Source organism: Bombina bombina, chromosome 5 (assembly GCF_027579735.1).
Source record: "Bombina bombina isolate aBomBom1 chromosome 5, aBomBom1.pri, whole genome shotgun sequence".
NCBI classification, from domain to species: domain Eukaryota; kingdom Metazoa; phylum Chordata; class Amphibia; order Anura; family Bombinatoridae; genus Bombina; species Bombina bombina.
Window position 1 is genome coordinate 910,923,015 of NC_069503.1, and position 26,906 is coordinate 910,949,920.

General features: G+C 39.1%; 1 protein-coding gene across 1 annotated transcript in view; it reads right to left on the reverse strand.

Moving 5' to 3' along the window:
- Positions 1 to 26,906, reverse strand: part of ASPH (aspartate beta-hydroxylase) — a 300,885-nt gene that overhangs the window by 192,988 nt on the left and 80,991 nt on the right. Inside the window, exon 4 of the mRNA XM_053715890.1 lies at positions 23,238 to 23,324. Coding sequence (XP_053571865.1) covers positions 23,238 to 23,324 — 87 coding nt within the window. The remainder of the gene's footprint in view (positions 1 to 23,237; positions 23,325 to 26,906) is intronic.

The window sequence follows — 26,906 nt, forward strand, 5'->3', positions numbered from 1 at the left end:
TCTGTATGAGACTTGGCAGTTTGGAAACTTGACGCTTGTATCAGAATGTCGTCTAGGTATGGAGCTACCGATATTCCTCGCGGTCTTAGTACCGCCAGAAGAGAACCCAGAACCTTTGTAAAGATTCTTGGAGCAGTAGCTAACCCGAAGGGAAGAGCTACAAACTGGTAATGCCTGTCTAGGAAGGCGAACCTTAAATACCGGTAATGATCTTTGTGAATCGGTATGTGAAGGTAGGCATCCTTTAAATCCACTGTGGTCATGTACTGACCCCTTTGGATCATGGGTAAGATTGTCCGAATAGTTTCCATTTTGAACGATGGAACTCTTAGGAATTTGTTTAGGATCTTTAAATCCAATATTGGTCTGAAGGTTCCTTCTTTCTTGGGAACCACAAACAGATTTGAGTAAAACCCTTGTCCGTGTTCCGACCGCGGAACCGGGTGGATCACTCCCATTAGTAAAAGATCTTGTACACAGCGTAGAAACGCCTCTTTCTTTATCTGGTTTGTTGACAACCTTGAAAGATGAAATCTCCCTTTTGGAAGAAGTTTTGAAGTCCAGAAGATATCCCTGAGATATGATCTCCAACGCCCAGGGATCCTGGACATCTCTTGCCCAAGCCTGGGCGAAGAGAGAAAGTCTGCCCCCTACTAGATCCGTTTCCGGATTGGGGGCCCTCACTTCATGCTGTCTTAGGGGCAGCAGCAGGTTTTCTGGCCTGCTTGCCCTTGTTCCAGGTCTGGTTAGGTTTCCAGCCTTGTCTGTAGTGAGCAACAGCTCCTTCCTGTTTTGGAGCAGAGGAAGTTGATGCTGCTCCTGGCTTGAAGTTACGAAAGGCACGAAAATTAGACTGTCTAGCCCTTGGTTTGGCTCTGTCTTGAGGCAGGGCATGGCCCTTACCTTCCGTAATGTCAGCGATAATTTCTTTCAAACCGGGCCCGAATAATGTCTGCCCCTTGAAAGGTATGTTAAGCAATTTAGATTTAGAAGTCACATCAGCTGACCAGGATTTTAGCCACAGCGCTCTGCGCGCCTGAATGGCGAATCCGGAATTCTTAGCCGTAAGTTTAGTTAAATGTACTACGGCATCAGAAATAAATGAATTAGCTAGCTTAAGGGCTTTAAGCTTGTGTGTAATCTCATCCAATGGAGCTGTGTCAAGGGTCTCTTCCAGAGACTCAAACCAAAATGCCGCCGCAGCCGTGACAGGCGCAATGCATGCAAGGGGTTGCAATATAAAACCTTGTTGAACAAACATTTTCTTAAGGTAACCCTCTAACTTTTTATCCATTGGATCTGAAAAGGCACAGCTATCCTCCACCGGGATAGTGGTACGCTTAGCTAAAGTAGAAACTGCTCCCTCCACCTTAGGGACCGTTTGCCATAAGTCCCGTGTGGTGGCGTCTATTGGAAACATTTTTCTGAATATAGGAGGGGGTGAGAAAGGCACACCGGGTCTATCCCACTCCTTGTTAACAATTTCAGTAAGTCTCTTAGGTATAGGAAAAACGTCAGTACACGTCGGTACCACAAAATATTTATCCAACCTACATATTTTCTCTGGGATTGCAACCGTGTTACAATCATTCAGAGCCGCTAACACCTCCCCTAGTAATACACGGAGGTTCTCCAGCTTAAATTTAAAATTTGAAATGTCTGAATCCAGTTTATTTGGATCAGATCCGTCACCCACAGAATGAAGCTCTCCGTCTTCATGTTCTGCAAATTGTGACGCAGTATCAGACATGGCCCTAGCATTATCAGCGCACTCTGTTCTCACCCCAGAGTGGTCTCGTTTACCCCTAAGTTCTGGCAATTTAGATAAAACTTCAGTCATAACATTAGCCATGTCTTGTAAAGTGATTTGTAATGGCCGCCCTGATGTACTTGGCGTTACAATATCACGCACCTCCTGAGCGGGAGATGCAGGTACTGACACGTGAGGCAAGTTAGTCGGCATAACTTCCCCCTCGTTGTCTGGTGAATTTTTCTTAACATGTACAGATTGGCTTTTATTTAAAGTAGCATCAATGCAATTAGTACATAAGTTTCTATTGGGCTCCACCTTGGCCTTTGAACATATTGCACCAAGAGATTCCTCTGTGTCAGACATGTTTAAACAAACTAGCAATTAGACTAGCAAGCTTGGAAAATACTTTTCAAATGAATTTACAAGCAATATAAAAAACGTTACTGTGCCTTTAAGAAGCACACAAAAAAACTGATTTTATTCAAAATAAATGACAGCCAAGTGGAAAATAATGCCCATAAATTTTTCACCAAGTACCTCAGAGAGAAAAACGATTAACCTGCCAGTAAACGTTTTAAATATATGAAATAATAATAAAAGCCTGTTGCTAGTCGCTATCACTGCAGAAAGGCTATAAGTTATATGTAAACCGTATTTTCTTAGTGAAGTGCCATTCCCCAGAAATACTTTAGTGCCAACATACATACATAACAGCCTGATACCAGTTGCTTCTACTGCATTTAAGGCTGTACTTACATTATATTGGTATTAGCAGTATTTTCTCAGTCAATTCCATTCCTTAGAAAATAATATACTGCAACATACCTCTTTGCAGGTGAACCCTGCCCGCTGTCCCCTGTTCTGAAGTTACCTCGCTCCTCAGAATGGCCGAGAACAGCAAATGGATCTTAGTTACGTCCGCTAAGATCATACACAAACTCAGGTAGATTCTTCTTCTAATACTGCCTGAGAAGAAACAACACACTCCGGTGCTGTTTAAAACAACAAACGTTTGATTGAAGAAATAAAAACTAAATTTAATAACCACACTCCTCTCACACATCCTATCTATTAGTTAGGTGCAAGAGAATGACTGGGTGTGACGTAGAGGGGAGGAGCTATGTAGCAGCTCTGCTTGGGTGATCCTCTTGCACTTCCTGTTAGGGAGGAGTTAATATCCCATAAGTAATGGATGACCCGTGGACTGACTACACTAAACAGGAGAAAGATCCTTTTCCACCCGTAATATCAGAAATTATTTCTGCCAGACCAGGACCAAACAAGGTCTTACCCTCGTAAGGAAGCACCAGAAGCTTAGACTTGGAGGTAACATCAGCTGACCAAGATTTAAGGGCTAGAACAGTGAAGTCAGACATCTTGGATCCCAGTCTAATGATTTGCATGTTATCAGATATAAAGAAATTGGCTAATTTGAGAGCCTTAATCCTATCTTGGATCTCCTCCAAGGGAGTCTCTTCTAAAATTAATTCAGGCAAGGCATTGCACAAATAAGATGCTGCATTTGCTACTGTGGCAATACAAACTGCAGGTTGCCATTGAAGACTCTGATGAACATACATCTTCTTCAAATAAGCCTCCAGCTTCTTGTCCATAGGATCCTTAAAGGAACAGCTATCCTCAATAGGGATCGTAGTTCTCTTAGCCAGAGTAGAAATAACCCTTTCTACTTTAGGCACCGTATGCCATGAATCTCTAATGGAGTCCGGAACAGGAAGCATCCCTGGCTTCTCCCATTACTGTGTAATAATCTCACTCACAAGGTTTGGAACAGGAAACACTTTCACATAGGAAGGAACATAATAGTATTTGTTAAGCTTACTAGATTTTTTAGGAATGACAGCGACAAAAGAATCTGAGTCGTCCAAAGTAGACAATACCTCCTTTAATAGTACATGGAGGTGTTCAATCTTAAATTTGAAGTTTACCTCTTTAGAGTCAGACAAAGGAATTATACTGTCCAAATCTGAGATTTCGGCCTCAGAGGCTACCAAGGTATCCTCCTCATCAGACTTATGAGGGAGAGCAACCTGCGTAGCAGCAGACAGAAAAGACACCTTACACTCAGAAAAAATCTTAGATTTCCTCTTGCTCTTCCCTAACATGGGGAAAGCAGATAAAGCCACAGATACCGCTGAAGATATCTGTGCAGCAAAATCTGATGGCAAATAAACTCCTCCAGGAGGCTGAGAGGAATTGCAGGGCTCTATATGTGTAGCTATTGAGGCTTGGGACGTTTGAGGAGAAAGCTGTGGCATTGTCTGAACAGCATCATACTGAGAGACATGAGGCTCAGTGTCATATCCCTATGTTATGTACCTATGTACCTTTAAGATGATATCTCCTCCTGATACCTACTTGATAGCATGGACTTAGAACTGCATTAATTAATTATTGTGCTTTCTCTAAATACAATCTGACATCAAGGTATAAGCTACAAACTTTATGAACACTTTGTTACAGATTGCAATTCCTGAAGAATCCCATTCACTCTATAATTTACTTAATATATTCAAGTCTCTTTTCCCTCAACTTCTTGTTAAACCCAGTTTGTGCTGATTACGTTTAATCTAATTTTATCTAGAGACTAAATGCTTCTCTTTTTCAAGGTTCAATCCTTCAATATTGAATTTAATAACTTGAGAAGCTACAATCCCATAACTAACCTCTATCTAAAGTGGTTAAAGCCTTAAACTCAGAAACCAAACGTTTATCTTTACATTTTAAAGTCTTTTCTAAACATGAGGAACTAAATTGAAATAGATAAAACAATTTGGGCCTCAAGACACAATAAACATTTATCCATAGGAGCAGACCCCCTGTTCCAAGTCCATAGTAAAACAATTTGGGCCGGTAAGAATCCCAAAAATAAAAGAATGACTAGGAGCAAACCCTTGCTAACCCTTTATTGACCAGAGAACTTTTCAATTTTCTGACCGGGGCTATTTTTATATTTCTGCGGCGGTAATTTTCCTCTTACTCATGTACTGTACCCACACATATTATATACCAATGTTCTCGCCATTAAATGGACTTTCTAAAGATACCAATTTTTTTCATTATATGTTATAATTTACTATAAGAAAATATAAAATATGATGAAAAAATGGAAAAAAACACACTTTTTCTAACTTTGACCCCCAAAATCTGTTACACATCTACAACCACCAAAAAACACCCACCCATGCTAAATAGTCTCTAGATTTTGTCATGAGTTTAGAAATACCCAATGTTTACATGTTCTTTGATTTTTTTTTAACGTTATAAGGCAATAAGTACAAGTAGCACTTTGCAATTTTCAAACCATTTTTTTTCCACAATTAGCGACAATTACATTGGAACTCTGATATCTGTCAGGAATCCCTGAATGACCCTTTACATGTATATATATTTTTTTAGTAGACAACCCAAAGTATTGATCTAGGCCCATTTTGGTATATTTCATGCCACCATTTCACCGCCAAATGCAATCAAATAAAAAAAATCGTTCACTTTTTCACAAATTTTAGGTTTCTCCCTGAAATTATTTACAAACAACTTGTGCAATTATGGCACAAATGGTTGTAAATGCTTCTCTGGGATCCCCTTTGTTCAGAAATAGCAGAAATATATGGCTTTGGCTTTGCTTTTTGGTAATTAGAAGGCTGCTAAATGCCACTGTGCACCACACGTGTATTGTGCCCAGCAGTGAAGGGGTTAATTAGGGAGCATGTAGGGAGCTTCTAGGGTTAATTTTAGCTTTAGTGAAGTAGTGAAGTAGACAACCCAAAGCATTGATCTAGGCCCATTTTGGTATATTTCATGCCACCATTTCACCGCCAAATGCGATCAAATAAAAAAAATCGTTCACTTTTTCACTAACTTTTTCACAAATGTTTTTCACAAATGTTAGGAAAAAAAAAAACTTTCTAAAAATGTTATTTCCTTCTAAAATTTAAATAAATAACAAAGATGTTTATTCTGCATGAAGGGGCACTAATAAAGTATATTATATAATATATATGTTATAGGTGTGTGGGAGGATTGTATGACTGACTCAGAAAACCCACGCTTAGCCAGAACTAAGCGTTCAATCTCCAAGCAGTCAGCTTCAGAGAAATTAACCCTAGAATGAACCCTGCGTAAGAAGGTCCTTCCTCAGAGGAAACCCCCAAGGAGGAAGAGATGACATCTTCACTAGGTCTGCATACCAGATTCATGCAGGCGCTATTAGAATTAAAGACGCTCTCTCCTGTTTGATACAAGCAATGACTCATAAAAAGGAGTGCAAATGGAGGAAACAGGTATGCTAGAACGAAATCCCAAGGAACCGCCAGAGCATCTATCAGAGCAGCTTTCTGATCTCTTGACCTTGAACCATAACTTGGAAGCTTGGCGTTCTGACGAAACGCCATCAGATCCAACTCCGGCACCTCCCACTTGAGGGTTAGCCTGGAGAACACCTCCGGATGGGGAGCCCACTCCCCGAGATGAAAAGTCTGTCTGCTCAGGAAAACCACCTTACAATTGTCCACTCCTGGAATGTGGATGGCAGATAGACAACAATTGTGAACTTCCACCCACGAAATAATCCGTTCCACCGCCTTCATGTCTAAGGACCTCTGAGTTCCTCCCTGGTGGTTGAAGTAAGCCACTGAGGTGATGTTGTCTGATTGGAACCTGATAAACTGGGCTAAGGACAATTGAGGTCAAGCCATCAGAGCATTGTAGATCGCTTTCAACTCCAAGATGTTTATAGGGAGAGAAGAATCCTAATGAGTCCATAGGCCCTGCACCTTTAACAAGTCCCAGACTGCTCCCAGTCTAGCAGGCTGGCGTCTGTGGTCACAATCACCCAGGAGGGTCTATTGAAGCATGTGCCCTGAGACAGGTGATCCTGAGAAAGCTACCATGAGAGGGAGTCTCTTACCAACTGGTCCAGATTTATTCTCTGAGACAGATCTGAAGGGACTCCGTTCCATTGTCTGAGCATGCATAACTGCAGAGCTCTCAAATGGAATTGAGCAAAAGGAATGATGTCCATGGAAGCAACCATCAGACCAATTACCTCTATAAACAATGAAGAGAAATCCTGAACTCACTTTAAGAATGCCTCTCTTTTTACCTGATCCACAGATAATCTTGAGAGAAGAAATCTGCCCTTGGGAGGACGAGATTTGAATTCTATTTTGTAACCCTGAGACATTATGTCTACAGCCCAAGGATCTGGGACATCCCATATCCATGCTTGACAAAACAGGGAAAGCCTGCCCCCCACCTGATCCAATCCCGGACCAAGGGCAGACCCTTAATGATGACAGACACAGCTGAGGGTTGATTGCATCCCATTGTTCCAAGACTGATTTGGTCTCCAATAAGATTTGGACTGCTCCTGCTTGGAAGAGGGAGAGGAAGACTTTTGAAGTTACGAAAGGAATGGAAATTACTGTGATGGCCTTTAGATCTATTCTTCTTGTCTTGTGGTAGAAAAGATCCTTTTCCACCCGTAATATCAGAAATTATTTCTGCCAGACCAGGACCAAACAAGGTCTTACCCTCGTAAGGAAGCGCCAGAAGCTTAGACTTGGAGGTAACATCAGCTGACCAAGATTTAAGGGCTAGAACAGTGAAGTCAGACATCTTGGATCCCAGTCTAATGATTTGCATGTTATCAGATATAAGGAAATTGGCTAATTTGAGAGCCTTAATCCTATCTTGGATCTCCTCCAAGGGAGTCTCTTCTAAAATAATTCAGACTAGGCATTGCACAAATAAGATGCTGCACTTGCTACTGTGGCAATACAAACTGCAGGTTGCCATTGAAGACTCTGATGAACATACATCTTCTTCAAATAAGCCTCCAGATTCTTGTCCATAGGATCCTTAAAGGAACAGCTATCCTCAATAGGGATCGTAGTTCTCTTAGCCAGAGTAGAAATAACCCTTTCTACTTTAGGCACCGTATGCCATGAATCTCTAATGGAGTCCGCAACAGGAAGCATCCCTGGCTTCTCCCATTACTGTGTAATAATCTCACTCACACGGTTTGGAACAGGAAACACTTTCACAGAGGAAGGAACATAATAGTATTTGTTAAGCTTACTAGATTTTTTAGGAATGACAGCGATAAAAGAATCTGAGTCGTCCAAAGTAGCCAATACCTCCTTTAATAGTACATGGAGGTGTTCAAGCTTAATTTTGAAGTTTACCTCTTTAGAGTCAGACAAAGGAATTATACTGTCCAAATCTGAGATTTTGGCCTCAGAGGCTACCAAGGTATCCTCCTCATCAGACTTATGAGGGAGAGCAACCTGCGTAGCAGCAGACAGAAAAGACACCTTACACTCAGAAAAATTCTTAGATTTCCTCTTGCTCTTCCCTAACATGGGGAAAGCAGATAAAGCCACAGATACCGCTGAAGATATCTGTGCAGCAAAATCTGATGGCAAATAAACTCCTCCAGGAGGCTGAGAGGAATTGCAGGGCTCTATATGTGTAGCTATTGAGGCTTGGGACGTTTGAGGAAAAAGCTGTGGCATTGTCTGAACAGCATCATACTGAGAGACATGAGGCTCAGTGTCATATCCCTATGTTATGTACCTATGTACCTTTAAGATGATATCTCCTCCTACACATCTACCTTTAAAAGGATGTTCATTCCCCTTCCTCTTTGCTTGATAATTAGTCTGTATTCAGTGCATCTGTTTCTCACTGCTCTCTGAGTCGAATGTTACTACTTTAAATCCGGAACTCTTTGAGACGTTTACTTCCCTGCTTCGTGGGACACTTCGCTATTACAAGTTTGCCTTTTCAACTTGAATTGTTTTATGCTTCGTTCATCATCATATGTGCTTACTTACTGTTTTCAACTGTTACCAAATGATAAATACTTTCAGTTACCTTTGCTACTCAATCTACTTTGATACGGTCTTATCCGATTCACAGAGATACAACTAAGCTGTGTTGACGTCACGAGCCTCGCTTCCAACTCCGCTCACTGCCGCAACTTACACAGTTACACTCTGTCACAGCAAGTCAGTACATCTGATACAGGTACTCTGCATACTCTTTGCATTAAGTAAAACTAGTGCTTACTGTGAAATACTACTTATGTTCATATTCATCCATATCTGGAACAATATGTTGTAACTACATTGAACACTTTATCTTGGTAACTTGGTTTATGTAAACTTGATAGCAAGGACTTAGAACTGCATTAATTCATTATTGTGCTTTCTCTAAATACAATCTGACATCAAGGTATAAGCTACAAACTTTATGAACACTTTGTTACAGATTGCAATTCCTGAAGAATCCCATTCACTCTATAATTTACTTAATATATTCAAGTCTCTTTTCCCTCAACTTCTTGTTAAACCCAGCTTGTGCTGATTACGTTTAACCTAATTTTATCTAGAGACTAAATGCTTCTCTTTTTCAAGGTTCAATCCTTCAATATTGAATTTAATAACTTGAGAAGCTACAATCCCATAACTAACCTCTATCTAAAGTGGTTAAAGCCTTAAACTCAGAAACCAAACGTTTATCTTTACATTTTAAAGTCTTTTCTAAACATGAGGAACTAAATTGAAATAGATAAAACAATTTGGGCCTCAAGACACAATAAACATTTATCCATAGGAGCAGACCCCCTGTTCCAAGTCCATAGTAAAACAATTTGGGCCGGTAAGAATCCCAAAAATAAAGGAATGACTAGGAGCAAACCCTTGCTAACCCTTTATTGACCAGAGTACTTTTCAATTTTCTGACCGTTTGGGACCAGGGCTATTTTTATATTTCTGCGGCGGTAATTTTCCTCTTACTCATTTACTGTACCCACACATATTATATACCAATGTTCTCGCCATTACATGGACTTTCTAAAGATACCAATTTTTTTCATTATATGTTATAATTTACTATAAAAAAATATATAAAATATGATGAAAAAATGGAAAAAAACACACTTTTCTAACTTTGACCCCCAAAATCTGTTACACATTTACAACCACCAAAAAACACCCATGCTAAATAGTCTCTAGATTTTGTCCTGAGTTTAGAAATACCCAATGTTTACATGTTCTTTGATTTTTTTTAACGTTATAAGAAGGCTGACCATATTGCCGCTTTAAGAAGGAACACATATGAAAAATACATATGTCAGGGTTCTTATACAAAACATTTCTTTAAACAGCCCTGAAAACAGCCCTGACATATGTATTTTTCATATGTGTCCCTTTTTAAAGCGGCAATATGGTCAGCCTAGTTATAAGGCAATAAGTACAAGTAGCACTTTGCAATTTTCAAACCATTTTTTTTCCACAATTAGCGATAATTACACTGGAACTCTGATATCTGTCAGGAATCCCTGAATGACCCTTTACATGTATATATTTTTTTTAGTAGACAACCCAAAGTATTGATCTAGGCCCATTTTGGTATATTTCATGCCACCATTTCACTGCCAAATGCAATCAAATAAAAAAATCGTTCACTTTTTCACAAATTTTAGGTTTCTCACTGAAATTATTTACAAACAACTTGTGCAATTATGGCACAAATGGTTGTAAATGCTTCTCTGGGATCCCCTTTGTTCAGAAATAGCAGAAATATATGGCTTTGGCTTTGCTTTTTGGTAATTAGAAGGCTGCTAAATGCCACTGTGCACCACACGTGTATTGTGCCCAGCAGTGAAGGGGTTAATTAGGGAGCATGTAGGGAGCTTCTAGGGTTAATTTTAGCTTTAGTGTAGTAGACAACCCAAAGCATTGATCTAGGCCCATTTTGGTATATTTCATGCCACCATTTCACCGCCAAATGCGATCAAATAAAAAAAATCGTTCACTTTTTCACTAACTTTTTCACAAATGTTAGGTTTCTCACTGAAATTATTTACAAACAACTTGTGCAATTATGACACAAATGGTTGTAAATGCTTCTCTGGGATCAGAAATAGCCGACATATATGGCTTTGGCGTTGCTGTTTGGTAATTAGAAGGCCGCTAAATGCCGCTGCGCACCACACTTGCATTTATACCCAGCAGTTAAGGGGTTAATTAGGTAGCTTGTAGGGTTAATTTTAGCTTCAGTGTAGAGATCAGCCTCCCACCTGACACATCCCACCCTCTGATACCTCCCTGACCCCCCTCAAACAGCTCTCTTCCCTCCAAGACATAACAATTGTCACCACCATCTTAAGTACTGTCAGAAAGTCTGCCAGTATAAAAATAATGGTGTGTTTTTTTGTTTTTTTTTAGATATTTAAAAAAAATATATTTTATTTAAAGTGTAGGATCCCCCCAAACAGCTCTCTAAGCCTCCCCCCTCGACCTATTGGCCGCCATCTTAGGTACTGGCAGCTGTCTGCCAGTACCCATTTTACTTACAAATTTGCCCTTTTTTATTAAAATAGATATAAAATGTACATTTTCTGTAGTGTAGCTTCCCCCTCCCTCAATACCCTACTCCCCTCCCCCTCTTGGATCCCTTTCCAAACCGTTTTCTCCGCCTCCCGGATCCCTTTCCCTATCCTAAACTGAACAGAGTTTCCCTATTTCTAACATTGGTTATGTCCGTGCGCGTGTGCGTGCATGCTCCCGAGCCCCTCCTCCTGCCTCCTCGTGTGCTCGGTAACTCGGATCCGGAATAAGCACCAGCGATGGGCCGCCCACCTGCCTCCCTACAGCTGCTCCCACCCACCAACGATCGGCACCCACCAACGATCGGATGCTTAAAAATTGGTATTGCAGGATGCCTCAATATCAAGGCATCACTGCAATAACCTAAAAGTGTCTGGAAGCGATCATGATCGTTTCCAGTGCTTTAAAATCCTGAGGATGTACAGGGTATGTCCTTGGTCACTAAGTGACATTTTTTGTAGGACGTACCCTATAAGTTCTTGGTCATTAAAGGGTTAAATAAAAATGACACTGTCACTTTAAGAAATAAAATTTAATCTCTCAGAGCAATACACGCTCAGAACGAATCTTAAGTGCAAATTAACAAGCTGCCTCTACACCTCAGATCGACTGAGGTGCCCTACCTGACCCTTCAATCCCAAGTTGATAGAAAAACACAGCTGCACCAACGATCGATAAACTATCCGACACCAAGGAGCTGTTTAAAATGGCCCCGCTCTGCTCAGGAACTCAGCCGGAAGAGAAGGGAGGAGTCACGTAATTGGCATAAATTAAGATGCACAGTAAACTAAAAGTGCGCTATTTTTAGATCTTAGTATTTGTTAAACTGCCGAATACAAAACAAAGGTAGCAAAGATGAGCTCAAATGTACAATTTAAAGATATTTGTGCAGTAACTTATTTTCTTTAATCACATTACTAATAAAATAAAGGTCCCATGAACTAAAAAGTCATAGACACAGCCTCAGGGTAGACATCCCATAAATCGGATGGGAATTAACCCCTTAGTCTCCACACATAAACTAAGTGCCTGCACACTGCCCAATAAAATCCTTCCTAAGGGATTAAATATGTCCCAAAACATTTTTGCAGGAAAATCTTCTCAAGTGCAAGTCTCCAAGACCGAGAAGACAAAAGCACTTACCTGCATATTAAGCTGTCAGGCAGGAAGACAGCTCACAAGGTGTGACAGGACACATACTCCTATCAGATACCTGTAGAAAAAGAAATAACAGAGTAACCAACTCTGGCTTTTTATACCAAAGGCAGCAATATGTAAGAAAAATCAAGCAAGGACCACCTCACCACTTTCTAACTGCTTAAAATCCAGCAGTACTCTTACTCAAGAGATTGACGTGGATCCAGCTAAACCCAAATCCTTGCTTGCAGGGAAAAGTACCCGAAAAAGGAATCAAATTCTTCAGACACCGAACCTCACCTCCTCCTTGGCAAAGAGAATGACTGGGGGTTATGGGTAAGGGAAGTGACACTTAACAGCTTTGCTGTGGTGCTCTTTGCCTCCTCCTGCTGGCCAGGAGTAAATATCCCACTAGTAATTGGAATGAAGTTGTGGACTCCATTTCTTAGAAAAGAAAAAAAACGGCACTAAAAAGTGCCTTTACATTGTTGTCTATAGGGACTGTGTTTAAACTGTAAATATATATGTAAATGCTTATACACATATAGACACATAAATATTTATGTATATATTCATATAAATTTAAACCTTGCTGTCCATCGCAGCGCGACTTACCCCCTTCACTGCTCTAGGTTCTCTGCCGTGACTATCGGCATGAGAACGAGGCTCCCATTGGAGCCTATGGAAGCGTGCTCTTGTAGGCGCAAAGTTTCCATGCAATACAAACCCAAATTCACGCTCGCATTGCGCTCTACTTCAAATACCAGCGCACATTTGCGTGCGCTGGTATTACGAGTGAAGCGCAAATATCGTGCTTGCAAAAGTGCAATATTGCGCTCCTACTCGTAATCTGGGCCTAAATAAGAAGTACCCTACTGAGCATGTCAGCTGGTGACATAACTGACCAACTGGACTGGACAGTAGACTGTTGCAAAAACAAAAGCTAATTTGTATGAATTAACTTAAAAATAATAAAAGCTATAAACATCAAACTACTAAAGGGCATTAGATCAAGTCAAAAGCATGCTAAGCTTCATGAAAATACATTCAGCTCTCTCAGCTGTAGAACTGGACACAAACCACAATGGAATTTTTCTGAAAAGCAGCACTTTTTTCTACAATAAATAACTTTAAAATGGCTAAACCAACTTTAATTAAAATGTGTCAGTTTTGTAGTCCCTGGTAATAGCTACAAAACGGCCACATTTCAGCACAATTACATTTTTTATTTCAGTTATGCAACTTTGAAAATTAAAAATTTTAAGAAAAACTTTGTTCAAACTTAAAGGGACATGAAGCCCAATTTTTTTTCTTTCATGATTTAGTAAGAGCATGCAATTTTAAACAACTTTCCAATTTACTTCTAATTTCAAATTAACTTTATTCTTTTGATATCCTTTGTTCAAAAGCATATCTAGATAGGCTCAGTTGCTGCTGATTGGTGGCTTCACATACATGCCTTGTGTGATTGGCTCACCCATGTGCATTGATATTTCTTCAACAAAGGATATCTAATGAAGCAAATTAAATAATAGAAGTAAATTGGAATGTTGTTTAAAATGTTATTCTCTATCTGAATCATGAAAGACAAATTTTGGGGTTTATGTCCCTTTAAACTATAGCATCATGTGAACAGCTATAAAGTTAATGCTCCTTAAATAATTAGGTATTGCATTAGTACCTTTTTTTTTGTATAACTCATGATGTGTTTTAAGTGTTGGTAAATTTGTTGTTGTATAGTGTTTGCCATTTAATTAAAGATATATATATATATATATATATATATATATATATATATATATATATATATATATATATATATACAGTATATACAGTATATATATAATCTTTATTTAAATATCAAACATTATACAAGTTGTTACAACAAATTTACCAACACTTAAAACAGACACACACACATATATACTGCACAATACTGAAAATACAAGTTGTAGTATGTATGGAGGGAAAAACTATACAAAGAAAAAGAGTTATCAAATTGTCTTCATTCTTTTGCTATCATTTGTTGAAAAGAAGAGTTGTAAACTGAGGAGCAATCACATGTCTGGAGCACTATATGGCAGAAGTTTTGCAAGAATGTTAACCATTTGCAAGAACACTAGATGGCAGCGCTGTTTCCTGACATGTAGTTCTCCAGACACCCACCTAGGTATCTCTTCAACAAAAAATACCATGGAAATTAAATTTGATAATAGAAGGAAATTGGAATGTATGCCCTGTCTGAATCCCAAACTATTTTTTTGGGTTGTATAACCCTTTAAGGGATGAGGAAGTCAATAGGCTAACTCAGTCTATTCTTAAAGGAACACTACTGAAAAAAGTAAACTTTCATGATTCAGATACAACAGAAACACTTTCCAATTTACTTTCATTATCAAATGATATAGTCTTTTTATATTCACACTTTCTGAGACCCCAGCTCCTACTGAGCATGTGCAATAGTTCACAGTATATATGTATATGCATTTTGTCATTAGCTGATGGTAGGCAAATGATACGGGGGGGGGGGGTGTAAGTGCTATTGCATTGTCTTCTTATTACGCATTTGTTGATTAGTAGGATGACCATATTGCCCCTTAAAAAGGGACACATATGAAAAATACATATGTCAGGGTTCTAATACAAAACATGTATTTAAACAGCCCTGACATATGTATTTTTCATATGTGTCCCTTTTTAAAGCAGCAATATGGTCACCCTATTGATTAGGCAATTCTAGTGTATTTAATGGTACTTTAACACTAGAATGGCATCATGCACATCTGCCCGGTGCCAATCTCTGTGCTAGCATGGAAATTGATTGATAGGTACACTATATGCATGTCAATCAATCTACAAGTCTCAAAGACTTCTAGGATGTTGCTACTTATTTCATATCTTCCTTCTCAGTTACAGTAATTCATGTATTCATGGGAATGTGAGGAAAATAGAACAATCTACTATAAGCTATAAATGATAAGATCATATTTTGAATTAAAGAAGAATAAAACATAATTTATGTAAGAACTTACCTGATATATTAATTTATTTCATATTGTTAAGAGTCCATGAGCTAGTGACGTATGGGATATACAATCCTACCAGGAGGGGCAAAGTTTCCCAAACCTCAAAATGCCTATAAATACACCCATCACCACACCCACAATTCAGTTTAATGAATAGCCAAGTAGTGAGGTGATAAAATAAGGAGTAAAAAAGCATACAAAAAGAGGAACTGGAAATAAAATTGTGCTTTTTATACAAAAATCATAACCACCATAAAAAAGGGTGGGCCTCATGGAATCTTTCCAATATGAAAGAAATGAATTTATCAGGTAAGTTCTTACATAAAATATGTTTTCTGTCATGTAATTGGCAAGAGTCCATGAGCTAGTGACGTATGGGATAGGAATACCCAAGATGTGTGAGACCACAGAAGAGTCACTATAAAGGGAGGGATAAAATAAAAAAACAGCTATTTCCGCTGAAAAAATTAAATCCACAAAAAAAAAGGCTTTCTTATAAATGTTACATAAATTTAAAAAAAAACAAATTTAAATCATAAGCAGAAAAATCAAACTGAGACAGCTGCCTGAAGAACTTTTATACCAAAGACTGCTTCAGAAGAAGCAAATACATCAAAATGGTAAAATTTAGTAAATGTATGCAAAGAAGACCAAGTTGCTGCTTTCCAAATCTGATCAACTGAAGCTTCATTCTTAAAAGCCCAAGAAGTGGGGACTGATCTAGTAGAATGAGCTGTAATTCTCTGAAACAGTCAGAGAAACCTGTACAACTAAGTACTAAGCGTTCAATTTCCATACCTTCAAATTTAGCGATTTGAGATTCTGATGGAAAAATGCCCTTGAGACAGAAGGTCTGGCCTTAAAGGAAGCGGTCAAGGTTAGCAACTGGACATCCGGACAAGATTTGCATACCAAAACCTGTGAGGCCATGCTGGTGCTATCAGAAACACATGCGATTGTTCCAATATGATCTTGGAGATCACCCTTGGAAGAAGAACTAGAGGCGGAAAAATGTAAGCAGGTTCGTAAAACCAAGGAACTGCTAACGCATCCACCATCTCCACCTGAGGATCCCTGGACCTGGAAAGGTACCTGAGAAGCTTCTTGTTTAGATGGGAAGCCATCTGATCTATTTCGGGGAGACCCCACATATGTACAATCTGACAAAATACATCTGGATGGAGAGACCACTCTCCTGGATGTAAAGACTGATGACTGAGATAATCTGCTTCCCAATTGTCTACACCTGGGATATGTATCGCAGAAATTAGACAGGAGTTGAAAGTCCTGAGATACTTCTTTCATCGCTAAAGGGCTGCAAGTCCCCCCTTGATGATTGATATATGCCACAGTTGTTCATATTGTCTGTCTGAAAAAGAATGAATAACTCTAACTTTAATAGCGGCCAAGCCTGAAGAGCCCTGAAAATAGCACGGAGTTCTAAAATATTGATTGGTAACCTCGCTCTTGAGGATTCCAAACTCTTTGTGCTGTCAGAGACCCCCTGACAGCTCCCCAACCTGTGAGACTTGCATCTGTTGAAATCACAGTCCAGACAGGACGACCAAAAGAGGCCCCTTGAATAATCCGATTATGGTCTAACCACCAGGACACAGAGAGTTGAATGTTGGGATTTAAGTATATCAACTGTGATATTCGAGTATAAACCCTGCACTATTGATTTAGCATGCAAAGCTGCAGAGATCTCATATGAAAACGAGCAAAGGGGATCGCGTCCGATGCTGCAGTCATGAGACCTAAAACTTCCATGCACATAGCAACTGAAGGGAATGATCGAGACTGAAGGTTTCGACAGGCAGAAACCAATTTCATTAGTCTCTTGTCTGTTAAAGACAGAGTCATGGACACTGAATCTATCTGGAAACCTAAAAAGGTGACCCTTGTCTGAGGAACCAAGGCACCCTTTGGTAAATTGATCCTCCAACCATGACTTTGAAGAAACAACACAAGTTGATTCATGTGAGATTCTGCTAAATGAACAGATTGAGCCAGTACCAAGATATCGTCCAAATAAGGAAACACTGCAATACCCTGCTCTCTGATTACAGATAGAAGGGCACCAAGAACCTTAGAAAAGATTCTTGGAGCTGTTGCTAGGCCAAATGGAAGAGCAACAAACTGGTAATGCTTGTCTAGAAAAAAGAATCTCAGAAACCGATAGTGGTCTGGATGAATCGGTATATGAAGATACGCATCCTGCAAGTCTATTGAGGACATGTAATGACCTTGTTGAACAAAAGGCAGAATAGTCCTTATAGTCACCATCTTGAAAGTTGGGACTCTTACAAAATTATTCAAAAACTTCAGATCCAGGACTGGTCTGAAAGAATTTTCCTTCTTCGGGATAATAAATAGATTTGAATAAAAACCCAGATCCTGTTGCAGAATTAGAACTCGTACAATTACTCCTAAAAGCTCTAGATCTGAAACACACTTCAGAAAAGCCTGAGCTTTCACAGGATTTGTTGGAACGTGAGAGAGAAAAAATCTACACACAGAAAGTCTTATTCTGAAACCTATTCGATACCCCTGAGAGACAATATTCTGAATCCAATGATTCTGAATGGAACCTGCCCAAATGTCTTGAAATAATTTCAATCCGGCCCCCAGCAGCAGAACTGGATCGAGGGCCGCACCTTCATGCAGTTTTGGAGGCTGTCTTTGGTTTCTTGTAAGGCTTGGATTTATATCAACTCGAAGATGGCTTCCAATTGGAGCCAGAGTCTTTAGGGGAAGGAGTGGTTTTCTGTTCTCTATTCTGACGAAAGGAACAAAACTGACTGGAAGCTTTAGATTTGCCTTTAGACTTTTTATCTTGAGGCAAAAAACTCCCTTCCCCCCAGTAATAGTGGAAATAATATAATCCAACTGGGAACCAAACAAATTATTACCCTCGAATGATAGACATAGTAACCTAGATTTAGATACCATGTCAGCATTCCATGATTCGAGCCATAAAGCTCTCCTAGCTAAAATAGCCAAAGACATATATTCAACATTAATCTTGATGAGATCAAAAATAGCATCACAGATAAAATGATAAGCATGTTGAAGCAAACGAACAATGCTATGCAAATCAGAGTCTTTTTCCCATTGTGCTAAGCTATCCAACCAAAAAGTTGATGCAGCCGCAACATCAGCCATAGAAATGGCAGGTCTGAGCATATAGCCAGAATGCAAATAAGCTTTCCTTAGATAAGATTCAATCTTCCTATCTAAAGGATCCTTAAAATAATTACTATCTTCCATAGGAATAGTAGTACGTTTAGTAAGAGTAGAAATAGCCCCATCAACCTTAGGAACTTTTTCCCAAAACTCTAATTTAGCCACTGGCAAAGGATACAACTTTTTAAACCTCGAAGAAGGAACAAAATAAGTACTAGGTTTAGACCATTCCTTAGCAATCACATCAGAAATAGCATCAGGAACAGGAAAAAACTCAGGATCCAAAGTTATTAACACTTCTTTTAACAAAGAACAAATATACTCAATCTTAAAAAGATAAGATTGTTTATCAGTGTCAATGTCTGAAGTAGAATCTTCTGAGTCAGAGAGATCCTCATCCGAGGAGGATATATCAGTATGTTGTCGGTCATTACAAATTTCATCAGTTTTATGAGAAGTTTTAAAAGACGTTTTACGTTTATTTGAAGGCGGTATAGCAGCCATAGCCTTCTGTATCACATCAGCAATATAAAATTTCATATCAAGCATTTGACAGGGTCCGGTTGGAGTACATGATCGAGGTCCTGCACTCTTCTGGATTTCCTCCCACTTTCATCACGGCGGTAATGGCCCTATACTCGGGCCCATCCGATAGAGTGAGAGGATTGGGGTTTGTCTCTAGAGCTTTTGAGATCAAGAATGGCACGAGACAGGGGTGTCCCCTGTCGCCACTCCTTTTTGCTCTAATAATGGAACCGCTAGCGACAAGACTTTGGGTGACCCCCTCTATCCAACCCTTCGTGTTGCATGATATCCCGCAAGTCCTAGCGCTATTTGCAGATGATTTGACGATCTTTCTAGCGGACCCGGAAGAGTCGCTTCCTGAACTGTTCAAGATCTTGACCGAGTTTGCTAATCTAACATACTATAAACTAAATTACACTAAGACTGAGGCCTACGCTATTGGCCTACCTGAAACCACTCTGGAGACTCTGAGAGGATCTTATCCATTTAAATGGTCAACCGAAGGACTGAAACACCTGGGGGTTATGCTCTCCCATGATCCTAAGAGAATAGTGACCGCAAATTACGGATCTCTGCTCAAGGAGTTCCAACAGACGGTCTCTAGTTGGAAGGTCCCGGAGGTTTCTTGGATGGGTAGGGTCGCGGCTGTGAAGATGCTCCTACTCCCAAAGCTGATCTATTTATTCCGGTGCCTCCCAGTTCCTGTCCCGACATATCTCCTCAACCACTTTCAATCTATCTTTACGAAATACGTATGGAAGGGGCGCCACGTGTGGCTACCCCTGACCCAACTACAAAAACCAAAAAGATGTGGAGGCATGTCGATGCCAAACATCACACTATACTATAAGGCTGCTATGCTTTCGCATATTGCTGCTTGGGGGGGTGAAGGACTGCTCTGCAGGGTGGTACCAAATAGAACAGGGCTCGCTGCCCGCTGGAGTGGACTTGGCCAACCTTATATGGATCCCTGATCATGCAGAGGTGCTGAGCGGAATACATTGCCGCATAATCAAGACCTGCCTGAAGCTCTGGAGAGAGCTACGCCCTCTCGACTCGGTAGCCCCGCACCCCTCCCCTATACACTCTATCAAGGCTTTACTACATTGCCTTATGAATCCCACCCCAGGAAGTGGGAAGCCTTAGAGAGCAGACTACTCTCAGACCTATATAGAGGAGACGCCCTGGCTATCCCGCCCCAAACTTATCCGACGGACAATTTCCCTAGAGAGTTACAATTCGAATACCTTCGTCTGGTCTCTCTCCTTCTATCCTGGGGATTCCAGAAAGCTACCGTGAGAGCTCTCACCAAGTGGGAGAGGAGATGGTTGGCGGGTAGACCTCTACGAGGCTCCCTGTCGTTCCACTACAGAATTCTTCTGGACTCCCCTCACTTCATAAAAACTCGATCCACTGAAGACTGGGAGAGAGACCTAGGGGCAGAGGCACCAGATGGTAAATGGCAGCGTGCTCTCCAAGATGTCAGTGCAGCGGTGCGTTGTTCCAACCTGTTTGAATTATATCTTAAAATCCTACTTAGGTGGCATTGGGTCCCGACCAGGCTGCATAGAATATATCCCTCCCGGTCGGCGGACTGTTGGAGAGGCTGCGCCCAGCGGGGTACTCACCTCCACATCTGGTGGGAATGCCCCAAATTGAAGCACTTTTGGACCCAGGTGGTGAGGCTACTCCAGAGGTTAGGCCTCGTCGACAATCTCACAGGAGGTACGGCGCTCTTTCATCTTGGACTGCAGGACCTCCCAAAACCATCCCGTCTACTAGGTGTCATCATCCTCTTGGCGGCAAAACTCGCTATAGCTAGACAGTGGATGAAACAAGCCCCTGTTACGCTTACCCCGATCCTTGAGTCATTGGATTACATCCAAAATATGGAAGAATATGCGCTAAGGGTCGAAGGCCGCTATGATTTCTATTGTTCTATATGGTTGACGTGGGAGGAGTTTAGGAGACCTGGCGATGCCGGCGTTTCGACGGGCGACCGGATAGATGTGCAGCTCTAGAGACTGGGCTGAGACCCTGGTAGCCCGATCACTCCTCCGGCCTTCAGTGACCCACCCCCCCTTTTTTTTTCTTCTCTACTTCCTTCCCATTCCCTCTCTCCCTCTTCTACCCTTCCCCTGTCCCTCACCCCTGGCAATAGTTCTCCGGGTTACCCCCATTCCCCATAACCATATATTGTCCTCCAGTTGATTCCCACATAAGAATTTAAAAATCCTCACACTGTTTGTCTTAAGACGATTGCAATTACCTAACACTTGGTTTCTGCTTGATATGATCCATATTGAGAATCCTTGATCCCGAGAGTTCTGTCTTCTGATGAGTACCAGATTTCAGGTCCCATAAGTGGATCAATTTCACACTGTTGACGCTTGTATGTTCTGTTATTTAATTATAAAAAGAGGCAACACTTAGGGCAATACCGTGCTCCCATTATTGTTCAATGTATTTATGCTTGTAAGAAGGAATTGCTGCCATGTAATACTGTTTGAGATATTGCCCTTTTTGCAGTGTTTGTACTCTGATTTGTTTCATTGCCTCAATAAAAAATATTTTACAAAAAAAATAAAAAAATTCATATCAACAGGGATATCATGTACTTTAGATGTTGAAGGAACAACAGATACTGTACTAGCACTAATAGAAACTTTTTCTGCATTCAAAAGCTTATCGTGACAACTGTTACATACTACAACTGGAGATATAATCTCCACTAGCTTACAACATATACACTTAGCTTTGGTAGAACTGTGTTCATGCAGCATGGTTCCTACAGCAGCTTCTAAGACAGGATCAGATTGAGACAGCTTGTAAAATGTAAAAAAAGAAAAAATAACATTAAACAGAAATATCTTATTTCCACATATAGCATAGCCCTCTGAGCATAAAGAAGGCAAGGAGCATATAGGAAGTGAGGTAAAATAAAACTAAACTTTTTGGCGCCAAGTATGACACACGATGCAAAAGGAAGTTGAGAAATTTTTTGGTGACAACAAACATCCAGAAATGATGCAACTCGCCTCATAACAAACACAATTTTGCGCCAAACAACCTAGCGTCAACTAAGAAGTAGGAAATGATGAACTTGCGTCATGACAGACACACATTCTCGCCCAAAAAATTTCTCGCACCAAGAATGACGCAATAAATAAAAGCATTTTGCGCCTTCGCAAGCCTAATTTGCCCACAAGTTTTCCAAAGAAAAAACAAGTCAAATTGAAAAAAAGACTATAGTCCAGGTAAGACAAACTTCCTAAACATGATTCCCATACCGAAATTGTTGGACTGCAAAGGGAAATACACATAGAGCTGACTCATGGCAAATATAAGTAAAATACATATATTTAAAACTTTACATTAATACATAAAGCGCCAAATCATAGCTGAGAGTGTCTTAAATAATGATACATACTTACCAAAAGACACCCATCTACATATAGCAGATAGTTAAACCAGTACTGAAAGTTATCAGCAGAGATAATGGTATATAAGAGTATATCGTCGATCTGAAAAGGGAGGTAGGATATGAATCCCTACGACCGATAACAGAGAACTGCTGAAAAGACTTCCCGCGAGGAAAACCATAAAATCAAACAGGCGATACTCTCTTCACATACCTCTGACAAACACTGTACTCTAAGAGGAATTGGGCTTCATAATGCTTAGAAGCGCTTATCACAGAGGAAATCATAAAAATCAAGCACAAACTTACTTCACCACCTCTATAGGAGGCGAAGTTTGTAAAACTGAATTGTGGGTGAGGTGAGGGGTGTAATTTATAGGCATTTTGAGGTTTGGGAAACTTTGCCCCTCCTGGCAGGATTTTATATCCCATATGTCACTAGCTCATGGACTCTTGCCAATTACATGAAATAAATTAAAGTAAAATATTTAAATAAATTTAAAGGGACAGTAATCATAGCATGTACAGAATTACTTAACATTAATTTCTACGTTTACTGTCCCATTAAGTTTTTACAATCAAATTTTGGATCAAAATAGTAAGACATCTGACATTTTTTTTCCATACAAAAGGTGTGCAAAGAATGTAAGCTAAAATAAAAAAATAATGCCTTTAGACAATATTTCATATAAAGAGAACAGATGTTATAGATTACAATACTAGAGTGATTCCCTCCTGTTTCCTTAAGAAGAATATATTATTGCCTGTTTTACCTGGGCCTTGCCGTATCTGGCTCTTGGACTCTGTGGATATTTATTCACCAAACTTTCAAATGCTCTAACAGCTTCATCCACTTTTCCCTGTAAAAAAAAAGTAATAGTTACGGCCATTGTAATCTTATCATATTATACTACAAACTACACAGTGAGTCTAGCAATAAAGACAAAGAAACGGTTGCTAATGGTCTAAAGATGACTATATCTAGGAAAAGTATACGTAGACACATAACCAGACTGATCCCTTTTTTTAAGTTAGAATATTTACAATTATACAATTATCAGTTGTGATTGACAATCTTATATGCAGATCTATCTGTAATAAATATATAAGGAATATTATTTGCCCACAACCCAAGCAATGTTACAGTGCTAGAACTAATTAGGATAACGTGACCTACTCACAAATATTATCCAGTGCCGTTATGTCATAGCCCAAACAGGATGAAAGGAACAAACAGGGATGCAGATGAGAGAAGATTAAAAACACAAATGAGATGATTTATAGGACCACAAGCAAATGTGCTATTTGAATAGTGTAAAGGAACTATGAAGAAAATTAGAAACAGATGTGAAAAAATTGGACTTGTAATATTCTGGCCATTAGAAAGTATAAAAAACTGTTAAAGAGCATTAAAGTAAAATTGTATTTATGAAAAAAGATCTGCATGCAAAGTAAACGTTTTAAAAGCATTTAAAACTGTATTTTTGTGAAAATGTATTAATTTGCAGACCAGAGACACATCCCATGAAAAGCCTCTTGAAAATTATTTCTTACTAAGTTTTCTCTGACCAATTAGGGACAGCTACAGGGCCAGTGCTAAGATTTTGGGCTACACAGGTGAAGACACATGTTGGTGCACAGCCGCACTCCATTACTGTTTATTAAAAAAAATCTACTGATGTGTTAAGCAGCTATAGATAACTATTTTATCTATAATTATAGAGAAAATAGATTTCCATTATCACATCAAAATCTTGACTGTTAATCTGATTTATTATAACTATAATAACTATAATGGTTCACTTTTGACATAACATAGCAAAGTGGTGGCTCTGCACAACATAGCAAATCAGTGGTAGTTCTGCAAAATGAATCAGACAGTGGTGACAATATATAAAACACACACACACCTGGAGGCAGGATGTCCTCCTTTCTTTTTCACTATCATACCTAAACAGATACTGGCATGTCTAACAGGAACATTTACCAAGCTGCAGGCGGACAAGTTCGCAGGAAGAGACAACTTGGCAAAATTTAGAACTGCAGAAGAGATCTGTTATTAAGTCCACCCGCCCCCTGCACTTTGCCAACCAATTGCATGAGAGTAGGGCTTGTCAGTCACCACAAGCGAGTACAAATGTGCTAAGTATGGCGCCAAGGATTAACCCTTAAGCTCCCTTACAGGCTATTTCTTCCCCAAGAACGCCAAATGGTATAAAGTAATGAACAGAAAAAAGTGCATGAGCGCTAAAAAAAGCTAAGTAATCCTGGTGATCAATACACTAATCTAGACCTCTCGTGTTACAGATAATAATTTATTATATTTCAAATAAAACTAATAACAGATTCAATAGGGACGTCTCCCTTAGACAATGACTAGTCAGATTAAAATATATAAAAACAACGAATCAAAACAAATACTGAGCCTATATAAAACTTAGTATTATAAAAAACAATGCATCATATAAAACATTACAGTTTCCACCTTTAAAATTTCCACCTTTAAAATTGAACAATCAGGATATTTCCAAATAACCTCCTTGTATTATCAGGATATGTATCAAAAATAGTTGTATCCTGCTGAGATGATAACAAACACAATAGATGTGGAATAGATGTGGATTTCACAGTTTGTACATCTTAGCGTCTTTGTATTGTTAGGATAATGTATCAATGGAACATAAGCATTGCCGTAAAGATTTCTATGGTTTAATAGGCTTACCAGCTCTTCAGACACACTTGGTGTCAAGTACAGAGTTCCTTTGTACCTTACCGGCGAGTGAGTCAGTTTGAGGTGCCACCTACGAAGCAGAGTCTGTTCCTTGCCTTTTTAAGACTATTGACCCTGCACTACTGTTTGTTTACCCCTGCAAATGGGTTAAATGCACAGCATAAGTGCCGCTCGGAACCTGCATAGCACTGCTGGTCCCAAGCAGAAAAGTTCGTTGATCCAATCAGCAGCACAAGTTGCACATCTGAGTCATATGACAGGCGCTGCTGATTGGATCAGTGGCAATTCCACTTGGGACCAGCAGTGCTCAGCAGTTCCCAACTGGCACTTCTACTGTGTGTTTAACCCCTTACGGGGGTTAAATACTCAGTAGTCTAGGGTTGATATTCTTAAAATGGCATGTTCTAATGAATTAGAGCAGTCATTTTTAGACTATTATGGCCTTTTAAGCTATCTAAGTTCTATTAGCCAATTACTTAATATTGATAACCTAAAGATAAGAATTAGGTTCATATCCCGCTTTTTATTATAACTTTCAAACAGTCTTTCATATTGATTTTCTTATTTCCAAAGACCTTCCCATATAAGCAGATTTATCTTTCCTTCTCCACAGTAAAATATATCTAAGAAATAGACATCTGAGCTAACAAGCTATCTCACAATAAAACATATGATAGGAGAAAACAAATTGGATCTTCAGTATAGGTTAGTGTCTTGCCTACACTACATATGCAATAAATATGACAAAGATCACTTGTCAGGTGCCTTGTTATTAAGTCACAGCTGCTGCTCAGAGAATGACACATTAAGCTTCATCTTGCCTGAAGGAAATGGAGATATAAAGCAAAACAATATAGCAACTTTATTTTCATTTATGTCTTCTTCTTATGTGTTTCTGATGATCGTGATGTCAAATAATAATTTCTTCATAAATCTGAGGAGACACTAATCAAAATAATTTGGTAGTTTGCTTCAAACACATTACTTTTGCTATTAGCAATAAATCAGGGCTTGCTGTAGATCATGAAAATGTTTTGTTTTGTGATAAAAGACAAAATCCAAAATATTTTCACTTTCCCTAATATAAAACATTGTCTATTTAGTACCTTTTTGTTGAAAGGAAATAAATGAAATTGGGGAAAAAAGGCTAGGTGTATGTGATATGTTTTTGAGTAATTGCTGTAAATCTTGTTGGTTTATTTATAAAATATCTACAATTTCTCATTTGTCTACCCTTACATAATTTTTATGAAATTTATATTCATTTACTACATGTAAACATGATTTTGCAGATTGCTGTTGTACAGATGTATATCTTTATATCAGTCTATGCTTGAAATATCCATATGTATTTTCTCTCATTTGTTATATGGTTGAAATTGCATTGTAGAGTCAAAATTTGACTTTATCCTATCTTTAACATTGAATGGACTAGTAATTTATCACCCCTGGTTAGTAAACTATATCTATCAAGGGTGATATTTTCCACCCCTGATAGATATATAAATAGATATATATATGATTGATTTGTATACTGTGTGTATATACATACATATACATATACATACACACATACATATATATATATATACACACATACATATATATATACATACACACATACATATATATATATATATATATACATACACACATACATATATATATATATATATATATATACATACACACATACATATATATATACATA